At 30.2% G+C, this 17,688-nt stretch overlaps 2 protein-coding genes across 4 annotated transcripts; one reads left to right on the top strand and one right to left on the bottom strand.

The window, feature by feature from the left end:
• Positions 1 to 1,532: 1,532 nt before the first annotated feature.
• Positions 1,533 to 9,185, top strand: LOC146537819 (multiple C2 and transmembrane domain-containing protein-like). 3 transcript variants are annotated; one of them, XR_014878134.1, is made up of 14 exons: positions 1,533 to 2,095; positions 2,182 to 2,308; positions 2,522 to 2,664; positions 3,064 to 3,207; positions 3,334 to 3,520; positions 3,832 to 4,010; positions 4,361 to 4,562; positions 5,010 to 5,155; positions 7,473 to 7,606; positions 7,896 to 7,939; positions 8,211 to 8,320; positions 8,515 to 8,624; positions 8,682 to 8,798; positions 9,073 to 9,185. XR_014878134.1 is itself a non-coding variant. In XM_085188314.1 (14 exons), exons 1-14 carry the CDS (start codon positions 1,662 to 1,664, stop codon positions 9,148 to 9,150), a joined length of 2,136 nt encoding a protein of 711 aa, XP_085044440.1. In that variant the 5' UTR covers positions 1,537 to 1,661; the 3' UTR covers positions 9,151 to 9,185. The 3 variants fall into 3 exon arrangements, 2 of the variants coding, with proteins under 2 accessions (XP_085044440.1, XP_085044441.1); XM_085188314.1 differs by having other exon boundaries at positions 1,537 to 2,095; positions 8,701 to 8,798; XM_085188315.1 differs by lacking the exon at positions 1,533 to 2,095 and having other exon boundaries at positions 2,541 to 2,664; positions 8,701 to 8,798.
• Positions 9,186 to 11,874: 2,689 nt separating this feature from the next.
• Positions 11,875 to 16,833, bottom strand: b (glutamate decarboxylase-like protein black). Its single transcript, XM_085188414.1, has 4 exons — positions 16,386 to 16,833; positions 15,891 to 16,184; positions 12,997 to 13,364; positions 11,875 to 12,632 (listed from the first exon to the last, which is right to left on the bottom strand). The coding sequence occupies exons 1-4, from the start codon at positions 16,647 to 16,649 to the stop codon at positions 12,029 to 12,031; spliced, it is 1,530 nt and encodes a 509-aa protein (XP_085044540.1). The 5' UTR covers positions 16,650 to 16,833; the 3' UTR covers positions 11,875 to 12,028.
• Between the last annotated feature and the right edge of the window lie 855 nt (positions 16,834 to 17,688).

Here is a 17,688-nt window from a genome sequence, read left to right on the forward strand (position 1 = left end):
ACCCTGCTCTGTGCGGAATACAGCATGAAGCTGTTTTTTTTTTAATAAATTTTATTATAATGATTATTTTCTAAAACTGTAAGTAGTTAGAAAAGCTTTTTCCCCTCTTTTTCATCTTTTTTTTCATCATCATGCTTAGTGCATCTATTTAAATACCTTCAAAAATAAAAATGCAATTCCGAAAGTGTGCAAAATAAGTAAAACTGGCCAGAGCGGCCCCGGGCCTCATATTTCGCGGCTGACGTGACAAACTGTGCACCTTCTTGCATAGGACACCCATAAATTCACCTGAACGCTGATGTTCTGCATTTGATACTTTTTCCGCCACCAAAGCGCTTTCTAGATTGCAGTCTTGTAAAGTACCACGTAAGGGTACACGTACATGCATGATGTTCATTTTATACTCTTCTGGCTCGCTGATATATAGCTGTGTTTTAATATTTTTAACCGACCTCAAAAAAGTTTGGTAAATTTCAGATTAAGGTCATAAGCGTTAACTGTAAACGCAACGGTTGTGAGTTCGATTCCCGCTCGGGGGAATTAATTATTATTTAATAATATTTTCTCTCTATTATTATTCTCTAACTGAGAGTAACACTATTGTATAATTGTGACTGTAGATTCGTCTGCTTAGTTTAAGGGTTCTCAACTATTCAATTAAAATATTATTTATATAAATTATATTTACATCATATTTTTCGCCTAGTAGAAAATTACAATATCAAAATATTATATTCTAATAGGCTGTTATAATACAGTGGAACAATGTCTAATATATAGGTATTTAAATTATTTTCATTTGCCCGCTCTGATAGACGATCCGCGGCGTTCACTTCCGCCACTTACCACACTATATCGAAAATTGAACAGAAAATAAGGAACAGAAATCTTAAAGCTAGGTTCCCTCGGAATAACTTGCTAAGCGAGAAAAATTATAAAACTGTTTTTGTTTCCTTTTTAATTGGTATTGCATATTTGTATTGCATAAGCTAAGCTAACTTTTTACTTCGATCACTATCATAATTAAGACAGGATATGGTAGCTAGATTGTTAATTAATAATAAAATTTAATTGAATATATTAAAGTCAGAATTTTTCGTTACTATTAGACCTCCATTAGAAATGAATGTGCATTATTGCGTCATTGCATAACTTATCACTTTGACTTGCACTCTCATCCCATATTCTATTAATAACCAACAAAATGCTACTAAATTTGATGCTACCCTACATTTCAACTAATGTAATAGCAAAGAAGGCTGTACCAATTTAATTTAGGAAAATGTTAATATTTGTATTATATTTAAGTATTTCTAGGCCTTTGCTGAGTAAAGAAAGGTGTGTTTTTACTTAACGACATATTTTTCCTTTCTTAGTTACTTATTTCCTGAGAAACTGACAACTTAAAGTATTTAATCTTGTAACTAAGCTATAGTAGATTTCTTTATTAATTTATAAATATGTCCGAAAAAGTCCCTATTCTGATTTAACATTAAAAGATAAATGTTTCATTCAAAATAATCAACTACAACAAAAGATAAGATATGATATGTTGAGATAATATATATTGTTAATCAATATCATCGATCAGTGTTGGCACTTCCTTAGCCAATATACTTGTGTTCAGGGTTTTTTTATATATTAATACGAAAAATATAACAATGGAGATAGAAACAAAAACAGACAACAATATTACTAAAAAACACATAGCGAAACTTCATGAAAGAATTCAAAATAAGTATGAAGAAATGCAAAGGAAACTGGAAAAATCTAAGTCCACCGAAATCTTAGTGGATATAAGTGATAATTATTTAAGTAACAACAAAAAATTGTTTACAAGTGAATGTGATTTGACATCAGTTGATGATAAATTTACTAATGATACCAAAATTCTTAGTAACTCACACCTAGAAAATATTACATATTTAGATAAACAAAACGATGCAATTCTTTCTGATATTTTGTATGACAATATTAATATTATCGATTCTGAATCAGTTTCAATAACAGATGAATTAAAATTAGACGGTGGATCAGATGTAACAGAAGAAAACGAGTTTTTTAATAAAAACTTCCTGAATAACAGTCTTGAATCGTAAGTATTGCATACAAAATTTATTTTATAAATACTAATAGTTTTCGTTAATAATGTATTTCCCTTTAATAATGAAAAATCTATAGGTTAAATGAAATAACTAAAGAGAGCGATGAATCTTCTGAGCCAATCACACCTCCTACAAAATCAATCCGTGACAGAATTAACTCAAAATTAAAAAAACGAAAAGAATCTCGAAAGAAAATAAAAGAAGTAAGTTATATTATATCTAATAAATATTTAAAAAATTCTGATAAATATAGACAATTATCTTTAATTTTCATGTTTTGGTATTTCTGGCTATAAGATATCTTTGATTTATATGACGACGACTATAGCTGATAGCACTTTAGACGAAGAAGCGCGACGCAAACAATTTAATCATGATAATAATTAGGTTATTCTGTGACTTTATTATTATTTTAGTACTTTTTGACAAATTCAGCTAAATATATTGCAAAGGCGCCGAAGAGGAATAAAATTGCCACCGTAACCCTTGGGATGGTTGAAGTGAAAGGACTAGAAGAATCGGATGAGGAAAAACAGCGTATATTATTATTTAAATTTAGGTAAGTACGAGTCAATATCAAAAAATAATAAATCAGCTTTATGCTGTATCCAGCGCACAGTAGGATAGGCAGAGGAAACCTAGTGTTAAGACACTCCGTTTCCCATGATCTGCCGAATTCTGGCGGAACTCAACGCCGTACTTTGCCTTAATTTTAAACAAATATTTCATTTCCTCGGGGATCGAACCCACAATCAATCACGTTTGTCAACAAGAATCACACAATTGTGCATCTGTCAAACGGCTGATCTTAGGTATGAGTCAAGTTACATTTAATTGTTTTAACAACGATTTTGAGCCTTCCAGTTTTGGAAGGCCCTTGCGTATACTTAATATATAAAAAATAACAAATATAAAGAAAAATATGAACACTTAATTTAATTGCAAAACAATATTACAGGTTAGGTAGTGAAAAGCGTAAGTCCAAAATTGTCAGAACTTCCAGTACTGAAATTAAATTTCAAGAACTTTTTACTTTTGATTTATATGACGACGACTATATATTAGAAGCTTCTTTGTGGGACAGAGATATATTTATCGGGAGGTGAGATCAAACGATGTTGTCTTTCTAATCATTAATTATGATTTATTTATATATATTTATATGTAATAGATTTCTTTATGATAAATGATAAAAAATAGAGATTATAAGTACATATTTATATTTCAGACAATTAATAAATTTACAAAATTATGATAAAGAAAAAACTCATCAAATACGAATTAAATTGGAAGGAGAATATAGATATATTGAATGTTTTTTATTAGTTACTATAAGTGGTACATCAATGAACACAGTATACGATGTTGACGAAAGTTATAAAATTGAATATCAGTACTTAATGCAAAAGAAATATGTAAGTTTTTTTATACAATAAATTTAAATTGCCAGTTTATTTGGATGAAATTACAAATTAAATGTAAAAGAATTCATATGAAACTTTCACAAATATTGTTAAAATCATTTGAAAATACAAAAAATAATTTTAAAATTAATGTAAAAAAATCACAGGACCATTTGAAACATCCAATATAAAGCTTTACTATTTTAACTACTCTGTTAATTGCTTTCCTAACATCAAAACACGATGAATAAATTATTTTTTGTTTTTATTATGATTATAATATCAAAGGATTCATTAATATGAATAATACAATTCTGTTATAGGCCTGGTATCGCCTGAATGACGAATTTACAAATGTAGGAGTGCTAAGCGTAATCGTATACGGAGCAAAAGGACTATCCAGCCAGGACTGTTACTGCGTTCTTCAACTTAACAATGAAAGAATACAAACACAGACGGATTGGAAAACATACGATCCTAGTTGGATGAAAATAATTACTTTGTAAGTGATCTATTTCCTCAATATGATAAACTCAACACTACTTTCTCTACAACTAGAACAACTACAATTCTATTCTAGAGCGGGGCAATGTTAATAATAGAAATTGCATAAAGAAAATAAAATGAGGTCGTAGTGCCGCAATGAGACAACGCCTGGCTATAAGCGGTTATGCTTGTGGTCGATCCCGTCACGAGGCTATTTAATTTTACTAATTTTTATCTGTTTTCTATATTTTTATTATATTCTGTACTATATATCAGAAAATTGAATAATTAAATTAATAGGTACATATTGAAAGAAAAATATTTTGTTTAATCTTAATATTTAAAATACTTATCTAAATGTTTCAGTAAAGTTACAGATATCACTTCTATTTTAGAAGTTTTAATCTATGACGAAAAAAAATCTGAAGAGGTAGGCGCAATTTCGATACCATTACTAAAAGTAAAACCAGGAAAGAAATGGTTTGCGCTTAAAGATAGCACACTTAAAGAGAAAGCTAAAGGCAATAATCCTAGAATTTTGCTGGAAATGTGCGTTACGTGGAATTTTGTAAGTACATAATTATTGAGAAACAAACGTTACTTACTGAAGATACTTCTTTTTTAGCTTCAGGCTGCTTGCTGCTTGTAGCAGGTAAAACAGAGAGAGAGAGACTAGTGTTAAACCACTTCACTAAAGGTGTGCGTGCGTGTTGAGTAGCGAAACTCAACGCCGCGCTTAGCCTCGTTGCCAGAATTTCGTTCCCCACTTTCCGCCGAATTCTGGAGGCATTGTGTGTTGAGTGTAAAATAAATATTTCATTTCCTCGAGTTTCCTTACCACATATGGTAAGGAGTAATAAATAGAAGAAGGTAATGGATGTAAAGTTATTCATATGTATATACATAAATATATGAAAATAGCGTAACATTTAAATTTTACAATGTAAGCTTGCTTTTTCATTATACATTTTTAAAATAACCTATACCTAAAAAAACTATATGCCTTTTGTTATAGATTAAAGCTGCTACTCGAGTTATAAATCCTAAAGAGGTTAATTATTTACAAACGGAAGAGAAGTTAACTAGACATTTATTTGCTAGAAATTTGTCGAGAGCAAAAGTTGTTACATTGTGGATATTAGATGCATTTAGATTCACGAAGTAAGTATAATTATTCTATGTTCTCAATAACAAATATAATATTAGCCAACTTGGGCGGGTTCGCCCGCTTGAACTATACGAATATTTATTAAATTCTACAAAACCACGAAACACGTTGGAACACGTGTTAAATATTTTTAAGAGCCTGAATTTAATTTTTTTTCAAAAATCGGGGGCGATTTAAAGATTTTTTTCATACAAACTTTCAACCCCTATTTCATTCCTTTAGGGTTTAAATTTTTTAAAATCCTTTAGGTATCCACATTACAAAACTAAACATTGGTCCAAATTCCACGTTTCTACGCACAGCGGTTACGGCTGTGCGTGTTTCTTACCTCAGTCAGTGCGAACATGTCCTTTTATATAGATTAAGATTATCATGATTTCTTCAGAAAATTTTCTTGAAAATACTGAAAATTAAAAATGTTATTAGTTTACGACTCGTTTTATATACGGGCGTACGTTAACGATTGGTTTTACTCATCAAACTTAATAGACGCCAGTGCAGCACAGTTAAAAAATGTCCAATGATGGTTATGAATTCAATTCGCCATCAGGGTGTATAGTATCTTAGCCTATAAATACATATTAAAAAAAAATATTTGATAAGATAAAGCAAGGCATTCCTTTCGGCATCTAATTTGCAATATGTCTAAAAATAGATAAAAAGGTGAAGGTAAAATAAATATTATATGTGAGTGATCAAACTCCATACAAAATAGAACTACGACTGGACTAAATTATTAAATAAATGAACTTTCTCGCTATCTATATCTATATTTATAATAAAATTATAATTGATCGGAGTTTGTACATGGAAGACATATCAGTCAAATATAAAATCCAAAACTATCATTTTTAAAATGTTCATCTATTTGTCTGTTTGTCTCTCCGTCTGTGCACTCTAATCTCATTTTTAAATGCAGTTTTCCAAATTGGATTTATGTTTTGTCCTTAAAATGTGGTGTTTTCTTAATGTTTTATTTAAATCCCTACATAGATAAACAAAGTTACAACAATATCTTGTTAGACTAATTTACTATAAAAAACTTTTATTGATTTAGCTTAAACTTTAGTTTTTAATATGTAGTTATTGTCTCTAAAACGATAATGTTGTTAGAACACGAAAATAATCCAAGTTAGTAAATAAATATTATTATTTATTCAGCGGCTTCACCCGCTTGCATTACAGTCTCTAGTTTATAACTATAATAGAGCAAGCGAGCGAATCCGCGAGCCGGTCGCTAGTTCCTACATTGTACTTGTTTCGCATATAATATAACAATCTTAAAATATATACATTCACTGGCCATATAATGAAATATGTTAAAAATGTTTTAATTAAATTCAAGGATCTAGCGGCTGCCTGTAACTGTATCGTTATTTCCATTTATTACTTACTTAATATATTTAATTATTTTGGCTGTAATTGTGAACATAAATTTAACACAGGGTTAACTTGTAATTGTCCTTATTATATAGATAGATAGACTTTATAAATTAAATTATTTTTCTTTTTTTCAAATTAAATGCTTTGCTAGTAGCAAAATCTACTTATCCTATATGTATATATGAAATAAAAAATTAAGAGGTTTGTTCCACTCTACGCAAAATTTACTGTACGGATTTAGATTAAACTTTACAGTAATATAGCCTGCAATCTATATAAACATTTTTGGCTATAATATATTATTGTTATAATCTTTAATATCTACTTAGTACCTATTAAATGACCTAACTGTTAAGGTCAACCACTCGACAGTTTAAATTATTTAATATATTTTCTTGTAACCGATGTTTCAAAAAGTTGAAGTAAAATTTTCCACGGGATATAGCGTGAAACTGAAATATATAATTTCGCGATATAATATATGATTGTAATAGTTATTTTAACATAATTAAATTATTTTCTTCTAATTATTACTCTGCAACGATAATCCACAAAAATAGATTTTTTCATTCATTAGGATGTAAATGAATACTTAACAAGGTCAGTATTTAATCAATAAATCTGTTTGTTAAAATAATAGTAAATTAATTAATTAATTCAAATTGACGATGCTACAAAGTACAAAGTAAATAACAACAACAGTTACGATTTTATTATAATTGTAAATATAGATAATGTTTTTTTTTTTTTTCAAAACAATTTAATATTCTTAAGGAATTACAAAAATGCAAACCTAGAAACTATTATATATTAAACAAACGTAATTCGGTGCATTAAATAACTAAATCAGTTGTGTAAGCGGGCGAAGCCGCGAGCAGTTCGCTAGTATATTCATATAAACATATGTTAATATAATTTTATTTGCAGAACATGCTTCGAGTGGGAATCTTGGCGATTAAATGTATTATCTTTATTTGTATGGATTATATTCTGTCTATTTGGTAAAACATGGATGCTACCCCTTTTATTATTAATTCCCTTTTACTGGTATCGGCCTAAAAGTAAGTGGAAATTTACATATATTTACAAATGATATTCAGGCTCGGAAGATTCGGAAGATTCTCATCTGATAGACAAAACGAGGCGTTAAGTTCCGTTACTAACGTGCAATGTAGGAAATTGGGCGATGCATAGGGAACGGAGTGCCTTAACACTAGGTTCCCTTTGCTCATCTTTCTATGCGTGAAGCTGTTTCTTTAGTAGTAACTTAGTACTTACCTACTAATTATTCATAAAACTCATTGTATTGTATAAAATTTCATAATATATATTATATTTTTTTATTTTTAGCTACAAAAGAAGTTGACTGTAAACGTGATCTAAAATATGACAAAGTAAGATTATGTTTTTTTATTAATAATGGAAATTGTTATATTTCAATACTAAAACAAGTAGCTGTAAAATATTTAACAGTATTATTATTTACAAAAACGAACACTTGAAAATTAAGGTCAGTCGTGGCGAATAAATGAAAATAATTAAACATTTTATTTTCTGAGTGGGAATCGAACCCATAACCGTCGCATCTGTCGACAGCTACACTTGTGCCACTGGGCCTCAACCGGCCTCAATATTCGATAAATAATATATTATTATAATTTTAAGGAAGATAAAGGTGTTTCTTTGCGTCAAAAAATACAAAGTATCCAAGAAATGGTACAATCAATTCAAAATTTAATCGGAAATTTAGCTAGCGCCGGGGAAAGTATTAAAAAGTGAGTTAATTATTCTAACCACATACTTTTACTTTCCTTCTTTTTCTTTTTCTTTTCTTTCTTTTTTTTTCTGTGTAAATTTTATATGTATATATTTTCTTTTCATGTGCAATAAAGTATTATTATTATTATTACTTTTTAAAAGAAATATTTAAAAAAACCATTAGATGTTTTCAATTTTGTTTTTCTTTCAGCCTATTCAATTTTACAGTGCCGTTCCTAAGTTTCTTGGCGATATTCTTCATTATAACCATAGCGTTTGTTATGTATTTAATACCATTCAACTACATGTGCCTTATTTGGGGTGAGTTAGTATTTTAGGGAAAAAAATACATTATTAATATTATTTTTGTTTCTAAAGCATATGTTTAAACTTTCAGGAGTACACAAATTTACAAGAAAACTTTTGCGTCCCAACAGAGTAGCAAATAATGAAATATTAGATTTACTTTCTAGAGTTCCTGACGATGAAACTTTGGTAATTTTTTTATAAATATAAAATAAGTTAAGTAGAGAGATTTCGATTTATCTTTTATGTAAAGATATTTTTTCTTAGTTAAAATTTCGTCGTAGGCACCAAATTATTCTGACTCACCACAAGTTTTCATGAAACACAGCATATTATTATTTTCTCTACATTTAAAAAAAGAGAGCTGTGCGAGAAGGCTCATAATTATTAATTTTTTTACTTTATAAAATTAAGTCTTACTTAATGTTACAAAGAAAAAAACAATTAATTAATTATTACACAGATGGCGTGTCAAGAATTACCATTAGCAGATTTATCGGAAGACGATGAAATGACATTGAAAGATCTGAACTTAGAATAATTATTAATTAATAATAAACGTTTTATAATTTATAATTAATGTTTTTTATGTATGTAAATGAATAGCAGTATATACTAGCGGCCCCCGCTGGTTTTGTCTGTATGAACAAATATTTATTTAAGTGTATATATGTAAGACCTACTGCTATACGAGTACAGTAAATAAATTACAATTTAAGTCAGCCATCAGCTTTTCGATGCCCACTATTGGACATAGGCCTCCGCCAAGAATCTTCACGATAATCGGTCGAGTGCTGCTTTTATCCTGCTTTTATCTTGACTAGATCGTAGGTAAACCTGGTGGAGGACCTGCCCAGTGCCCAACCTATACAGATTATACCTGTATATGTTAATATTAACTTTTATTGTAAAATGCGTTGTTAAAAATGCTAGATATAATGTTTGCGCTCTTAATTTATTAAGCTTTTGTTACTGAAATTCTTTTCTTTGTCCCGACTTCTTTTGTAAATAGAAACCCTCTTAGCAGCTACGTAGTGTAAGAGGGTTCCTATTTACTAAAGAAGTCGGGAAGTCGTTGCCATTGTAAAAAATAGGAATATTTTAATTTAATTAATATATAATTAAATTAATTATTTCACTTCAATATTAGCGCCATACGTGAATTATAGTAAACGTGAATTATAGTAAATTCGACGGTACATTAAAAATTAAAATAGATTTTAGAACTTTCTGGAATATTATTTTCATACACTATATTTTATAGCGTAAACTGAAAGATAGTAAAATTTTATATTTAGTATATTCTAAATCCAGCGATGAGATTTCGACGATTTAGACATATTTCATACTGTGGCTATGTATGAGGCAGTACTTTATACTGTGGCAGTCACCACCTTATTGGAAACCAGCAACCAGCAACCACCACGCTTGCTTGGTAGGCTAACTACCCTAACTACTTAGAAAAGAAAATACCACTATTCTATCGAGCATACGTTAGGTAACCAAAATGGAAATTTAATATTTATTTTGCCTTAATTAATAATTTATAATGAAAATGTTATACGAGTATATACCTAATTATACTAGACTATATTTAGATTCGAAAATTCATAAATCAATCTCAGAGACTTTGATCAATCGTGCGTCATCATTGATGAATGATGGTTTCGATACACTTGTGGCTAATTACTGTTAATAAAGGCCTCATGTGTCTGCTTCCGTCAGTCCATATAATATCCTGTCAAATATACAATATGGGAATATTATAGCGTTATAGTTTTACTATATATATATATATATATATATATATATATATATATATATATATATATATATATATTATAACTACAACCCCTTAATGCACTTGAGAGTGTGGGTTCAATCCCATATGGAACTTTCTTATAATTTTATTATAATGGAATAAAGTTTTTTTTTTCCTTTTGTACACGAATACTTCCTACTTTCCTTTTAACGATATGTAACATAAAATATACTGGATCTACAACTGCTACTAACATTTTATATATTTTTAGTGCTTTTAAAGGACTCGCTTGCCCCTTATTCAATCAGTACACAAAAAGTTGTGTATTATGAAAACTATGTTGGTTATTAATTCCTCTCTTCATTTCCTTAAAACGTGGTGTTGAGTCCCATCCTTTACATGCAATGCCTCTAGAATTCTGTGGAAAGTGGGGAACGAAAGAACGGAGCGTCCTAACACAAGGTTTCCAGGTTTCTTCTGCCTATCCTGCTATATACAGAATACAACGTAAACCTTAAAAAAACATAAAAGGAGGACCAACGTAAGAGTTTAAAAAAAATCTGCATAGATTGGCATCTTTAACTTTTAAAACAATTAAATACGTCATAGTTGCACCAAATAAGGAATATTTATTTTTGATTATCAATTATCAGTTATCGTATCTTGGGTTTTTTTTTTGATTCGAATGAATGAAATCTGTAGATATTTATTAGATATATTCATTGTTATTAATAAGAATGGTGACAAAAATAAAATAAAATTATTGAAATTATGTCTATAAGGCTAGTCGTGGGGGCACAAGCGTGCCACTATAAACACGGCAGGTTATGGGTTCAATTTCCTATCGAGGATTTTTTTTTTAATACTTTTATATTTAATGAACATTTTGAAAACGAGGCAAAGCGCATTGACTTCTCTTGCCACCAGAGCGAAGAAATGAAAATATTTCATTCTTCCGAGTGGAAATCGAACTTGCAACCGTCGTGTTTTATGTCATACGCTTGTGCCCTGGCTACCTGTAAAAATTAAAAATAAATTCTCTGAAATAAATAAATCTATACATTAACATTAATTTAAAAATAGTATTTTTTTTCTTATATAGCGAAGTTCTAAAGCTAACGAAACTTTATAAATATTTACATTAAGTAAATACTTTAAGATATAATTATTGAAATTATTTCAATGTCCTTACTTATTAAACTTGTTTGTATGTAATGCTTATTATTTTATTGTACTGAGTTTGCGAAACTTTTAACCTACTTTTAATTAAAAATTGTTACCATTCTATTATTATATTTGTTTAGCTTCACGCTGTATCCCGCACACAGCAAAGTAGGCAGAGAGAACCTAGTGGTAAGACACTCCGTTCCCCACTTTACTCCGAACCCACAACCTTATAAAAATTCGTTAATATTCGACCCCACCAATATCACAATAAATTCTTATTTTTTCTTCTAATCATTTTTTAAAGTATTATACAGGTAATTAATTGAAAAAAATAAATACAATCGAATAAATATTTATTGAAACTATATAGACAATATAATATTTAACATTCTTGCCAAAACTAAAATGTCATATAAATAAAAATAAAGGCTAAACATTTCGTAATAATATTAGTTAAACCAAGGTTAGGCTAAATTAAAAATATTGTGATCTAAACAATTATATCAGAACCGAGCCTGTCGAACTCATTCGCGAAATAAAGCATATCCTTGTGGTCGAGTGCGGAATTTTGGAAGACAATTCGGAAAAAGTTCACCAGGTCACCTTGCGGCTGGTACGTGACCATCATGCTCCCTTCTTTTATCATACGCTCTTTCAGTTTTGGTGCAACTTTGTGTAATCTTTCTTTGTAGTCTGGCTCGTTCTCACATCCTCGAAGACACTTTGGAATATACCAGAACATTATATTGGTACATTCCGGTTTTTGCAGCACCAGCTGAAACCCTTCTCGTTGCCTAATATGCTCGAGGAAGAAGTTAGCATTATCGAATAGCTTGTCGATGTGCTTTTCGAATCCTTCGCTGCCTTTCGCTTTCCACATAAACCAGAATTTCAGTACATCAGCCCTTCGTCCACATTGTATGTGTTTGTCGCCGGTGTCGTATGAAGTATCGTAAAATTTGTCTTTTTGGAATAGATATTTTGCGTTTGATGAATGAGCTTCTTTGAGTACGCTGTTGTGCCTGGTGAGGAATGTAGAGCACTGTTGTGGAGCAGCTAATAACTTATGAGGATTCCAGGTGACTGAATCCGCCCTAAAATAACAACGAACATGTATATTATAGTGCAAAAACAGAAAATATTTGATTATAAACAGGTATAATAATTGAGTAATTTAAATTTGATTTTTTTCGATTAAAATAAAAATACACCCATAGCTTTCTGTGAATATATTTTTAGCTATTATCTTTTACTGAAAATGTTTTAGAACTTCAAAATGAAGATATAAATTACATTAATATATCAAACCTTACGAGCTCAGCACATATAAATACATTATTGAAAATACTATAAGATGTTACAAATTATTTATTTTTTACAGCGAAGTTAGAATTTTTTTGATCTTTTTTGGTGCTAGATAAAAACCTAAAATTTACTACTATTTACAAATATACTTACATTTCGATGCCATCTAAAAGATGCCGATGCTTTTTTGACATTAACGCACCGCCTCCCCAAGCTGCATCAACATGAAGCCATATCTTGTATTTCTTGCAAATATTTGCAACTGGTGCTATTTGGTCGAAAGCTCCAAAGACTGTTGTTCCAGAAGTCGAAGTCACCATGAAAGGCGTAAATCCATTTTCAATAGCCTCCTCTATTTTCTTCTCCAAATCTTCAATAATCATTTTGCCAAGTTCATCAGTTTTTACCGCTATACAATTGTCGCTACCGATACCCATGAATGCTGCCATTTTCCTAGTTGAATAGTGTGCTAGTTCTGATGTGAACAACACGAGATTTGGCACAGCGTGTACTCCTTTGGTCTGCAATTATATTTTAAAAGGTTTATTTATTTTAGAAATAATATCATAAGTTAAATAATATCATAAGTTAAGTAAAAAGCTAAATTAAAATGACAGACAAAAACTTATTATATTTCCTAATATTAAAAATAAATATTAAGTTTTTGTCTGTCATTTTAATTTAGCTTTTTAAGCTGGTTTCGTTTCGTTCTTCGTTTTTTAATACGATAATTGCATGTAGCGTACGTAGTACGTAAGCAATAATAAATGTGGTAGTATAATCTAGAATATAGCATAGTATATTTAATGGTAATGAATCACTACTTAGGCCAGCCAGTCGTAGCGCAGGGGATTGTAAAACAAACGCAACAGGTTCTAGGTTCTATTCCCACTCAAGAAAATGAAATTTTTAATATTTTCATTTTCTCGCTCTGGTAAGGAGGCAAAGCGCGGCGTTGACTTTCGCCGCTCAAACGCAATGCCTCCAGAATTAAGTGGAAATTGAGCAACGGAAGGAGTATTTTAACACTAGCTTCCCAGGTTCCCTCTGCGTACCCTCGGGATACAGAGTGAAGCTAAAAATAAAACATTAGGTACTAAATTATATATCTCTTGGTGTATAACATGATATGTTAGGTACATATCAATATTATAAAAAAATAATGTTTGCGTTTATTATTAGAATATCATTATTATTATAAGGATCGAACGTTGATTAGATATAATAATTATTTCCTGTATTGTCTATATAAGCAAAAAGTGCTTTACAATAATTTAATAGGGTTAGTGGTAGCTTTGTAGAAATTCTCTTAATGCTCATCTTTTAACGCATTAACTTAATGAATAATATATACTTAATATAATAACAGAATGGAATAATATAAATATGAACTAAATAATTTGCAATTTATAATTTGCCTTAGAATATTCTAAGGCTTTAGAACACTGTGTATTTTTACAAACATTGTCGTTTTTAGGGTTCCGTACCTCAAACTCAAATTCAAAATTATCTTTATTAAAATTATATAACTATTATTATAAGCACTTTTGAATCGTCGAATGAACATATGAACAAAAAGCTACCACCGGTTCGGAAGGCAGTTCTGCTGAGAAGAGCCGGCAAGAAACTCAACAGTTGCTCTTTGTCTCAAAAGGTAAAACCGAAACAGGCTCACTTTAATGTCATTTATCAAGCTGAAATTAATATAAAACATTCAAATTTACGGTTCCTAAGAGCACAGATTAAATACAGTTTTTAAGACAACACAATCTAAGCATTAGAAAATGTTTAAAATTCGCTACGTAATTGAAGCCTATGAGGTATTTCCCGTGGATCTACAATTATGTAATTGGGGCACGAAGTAAGAACTTACAATAAAAATGTTTATAGGTACTTCATAGAAAAAAAAATTACAAACTTACAATTGTAGTTTATTTTCATACAAGAAGGAGCACATATAATCGCAAACTTAAATTTGTCAACTTGTATAAGTTATACTTCCTGTTGACCTACAATCCTAAAATTGTTACGGAAGCCTCGGCGAGCGAGACCGACTCGCGCTTAACCGGTTTTTTTAATGACATATCGAATTCCAAGGTCCATATCGCACGCGACGAAATAATAATCACAGAATGGGGTTAAGGTGACCACAGAACGATGCCTTCAAAACAATCGATGCATCTAAGATAAACATATTACCGTTAAATAATTATTAATATAATTTTATAAGGTGAATAAAAAACTCAGCGGACCATAATAGTAGTGAAGGACACCCGTAATTGCTCGTTGCACATTTTTTAATAATGATTGTATCTAGATGGAAGTTACTTTGTTAAAATCAAGAGCAATTCTCGGTCTCTTTAATTACAGTTTTAGTAGCGTGAAAAGTAATATTTAGTATGAAAAGCAAAAATATAATGAACGTCCTTCGAACCGTCGTTTTCCTGTAATGTCCTCTAATTAATTAATTAATAGTTAATTAACACAAAATAAAGTTAAGATATAATAAAATGAAACTACAATTTTTCTATTTCAATGCTAAATGTAATTACGTTGTATGTGAAAAGATAAAAATTGAGTTTAAGTTATTTGTATTTGTTTTATTTATTTTGGCTTTACATAAAATGGCATGGCTTTGGTTTACCCTATAAAAAATATCTGTGTGTATTGACGATGAGAAAAACTACAACATTTTTCTATAAAATTGGAAACTCCATTGATACGCAAAATAAAATAAATTATTTTATAAAAACATACCTAACAATGCTTGCATTTTTAAAATATTTACGTATAAATACATATGTATATATTATTAAATTATAAAATTATAAATAAAATATTATGTTGACTTAGAAACTTCATTTTATTCTGAGCTCTAAGGGACCGCGGGAAGCAATCTCGAGATAAATGGTGTTGACAGACGGACAGACGGACGACAAAGGGTTCTATTTTACCTTTTCATGTACGAATAGAAATAGACAAAAATAGAAAGTAAGGAAAATTTATCTTAATATTTCAATAAATATATGTTAAACGTCAAAACTCACCTTGGTTTCTGGATAAAGATAGAATCTTGCACAACTGATAGCATATCCATTGGCTATGGACCCTCCTGGACAAAATATCCCGTCACCTTCACCTCCCTGCCAGCCGACTATTGTACGCATTTCACGAAGAACCTCTTCTTCCATTAAAGTAAACACGGGAGCTACTTCGAAGGTATACACACTTGGATTTAGTGCGTCTGTCAACCACTGGCCGACAAGGCCGTAAGGATCTACAGACGAGAAAAGCTGGTTCACAAAATATGGGTGTCCAGTATTGACGGAGTATCGGGCAATCTGCAATAATTAAAATCAAATCAATGAAATTTAAAGTGATATTTGTAACTTTTTTGTAATGCAATACATCTGTATAAAATCTACATTTTGAAGTTTAAGATAAAAACAACAAAAAATATGTAAACATAAAAACTATGCTCTAAAATCCAAATTTCTACTTATTCAAACAGTATTAAGAATTAACTTTCACATTATACTTACATCAGCCATAAAAGCTAAAAGCTCCTCGTGGGACACGGGACCATTTCGGGGTTTCAAATCAATTGTTTTCTTTATTTCCTCAGGGGTCGCCCACTCCACAACTTTGGAACTCCTTGATGCTCTACCGAAAACCACTCTTTCCACCAGCAGATCTGCCGCCCGACGTAGAAAGTCTTCATGTTTCGATCTCTCCGAGAGACTTTGAAACAAAATTACATTCTCCCGCTCTCCCCCCGCTGCTATAATTGTAGAATCAGCAGGCATTTTTCAATTATTTAACAAAAACTTTACCATTGATTTTTTGGAAATTTTTCTTTTATATTAAATTGAATTGAATAATAAAAATTGAATGAAGCGGTTGCGGGCGGCCGCAGCCATAAGTGGTGCGATTTTGGCCCGTCTCTGGACGGGTAGCCTTCTTAAATACTTTACGTCAGCATCAATTCACTTTGTAAGGTTATTATGTTTTATTTACTGTTGTAAATTGCAAACAAATCAAATAATTAAATAACCTACGTTTAGATTAGGGTCGGTTAGAAACCTATTAAATATATCTCTAAAATGATATTTCAGTATTTAATGCGAATTATTGAAAGCGCTTCGGTAAAAGAATAATTAACAAATTTATTGATTATACGTACGTACATAAACGTAATAATTTTAAATTGATGAAAATATCAGTAAGAAAAAGAAAGTTTAATGGTATTTTTTTACTCGATTTTTTTCATAATACTTAGTATTGAAAAACCTAAGCATTTTACAGTCAAATTTATTTAAATCTTGCCTTGACACCTCAATAACGGTAATTAGTTGCACTATGGGTCAAATTTGACCTTTTTACATGGCTAGTCAACTGAGAACGACCATCAACCAAAAATAATTAAATTAGATTATTTGTTTTATTAAAAACCAATATTTTTTATATATACTTGATATTAAAATTTAATTACTAAATTTATAAATAGATTTTATTTAATCCATATTAGGAATATTATGTAACATAGCAGTATACAAATTTAAAGTTCAAACTTTTTTAGTTTAGTTACTTGAATGAATGAATGGGAATGGACTGTTTTCACACTAGGCACCCAGGTACCTTCTATCTTGCAGCGATAGAATAGCAGTAAGCTAGCTTAAAAAATCGTTAATTCCTGATTTTAATAAAAAAAACTATAAACTATTAAAAAAACTATAAAAATTATACTCTAAGATTCTATGCCGATTATCCACAGGTTGCAATTTTTAATTATAAAGAGACCAGTCGTGGTGCAAGGGCACAAAGTGTGACTGTAAGTTCGACTGG

Source organism: Heliconius melpomene, chromosome 7, assembly GCF_056956725.1.
Source record: "Heliconius melpomene rosina isolate 202511_hmr_F chromosome 7, ASM5695672v1, whole genome shotgun sequence".
NCBI classification, from domain to species: domain Eukaryota; kingdom Metazoa; phylum Arthropoda; class Insecta; order Lepidoptera; family Nymphalidae; genus Heliconius; species Heliconius melpomene.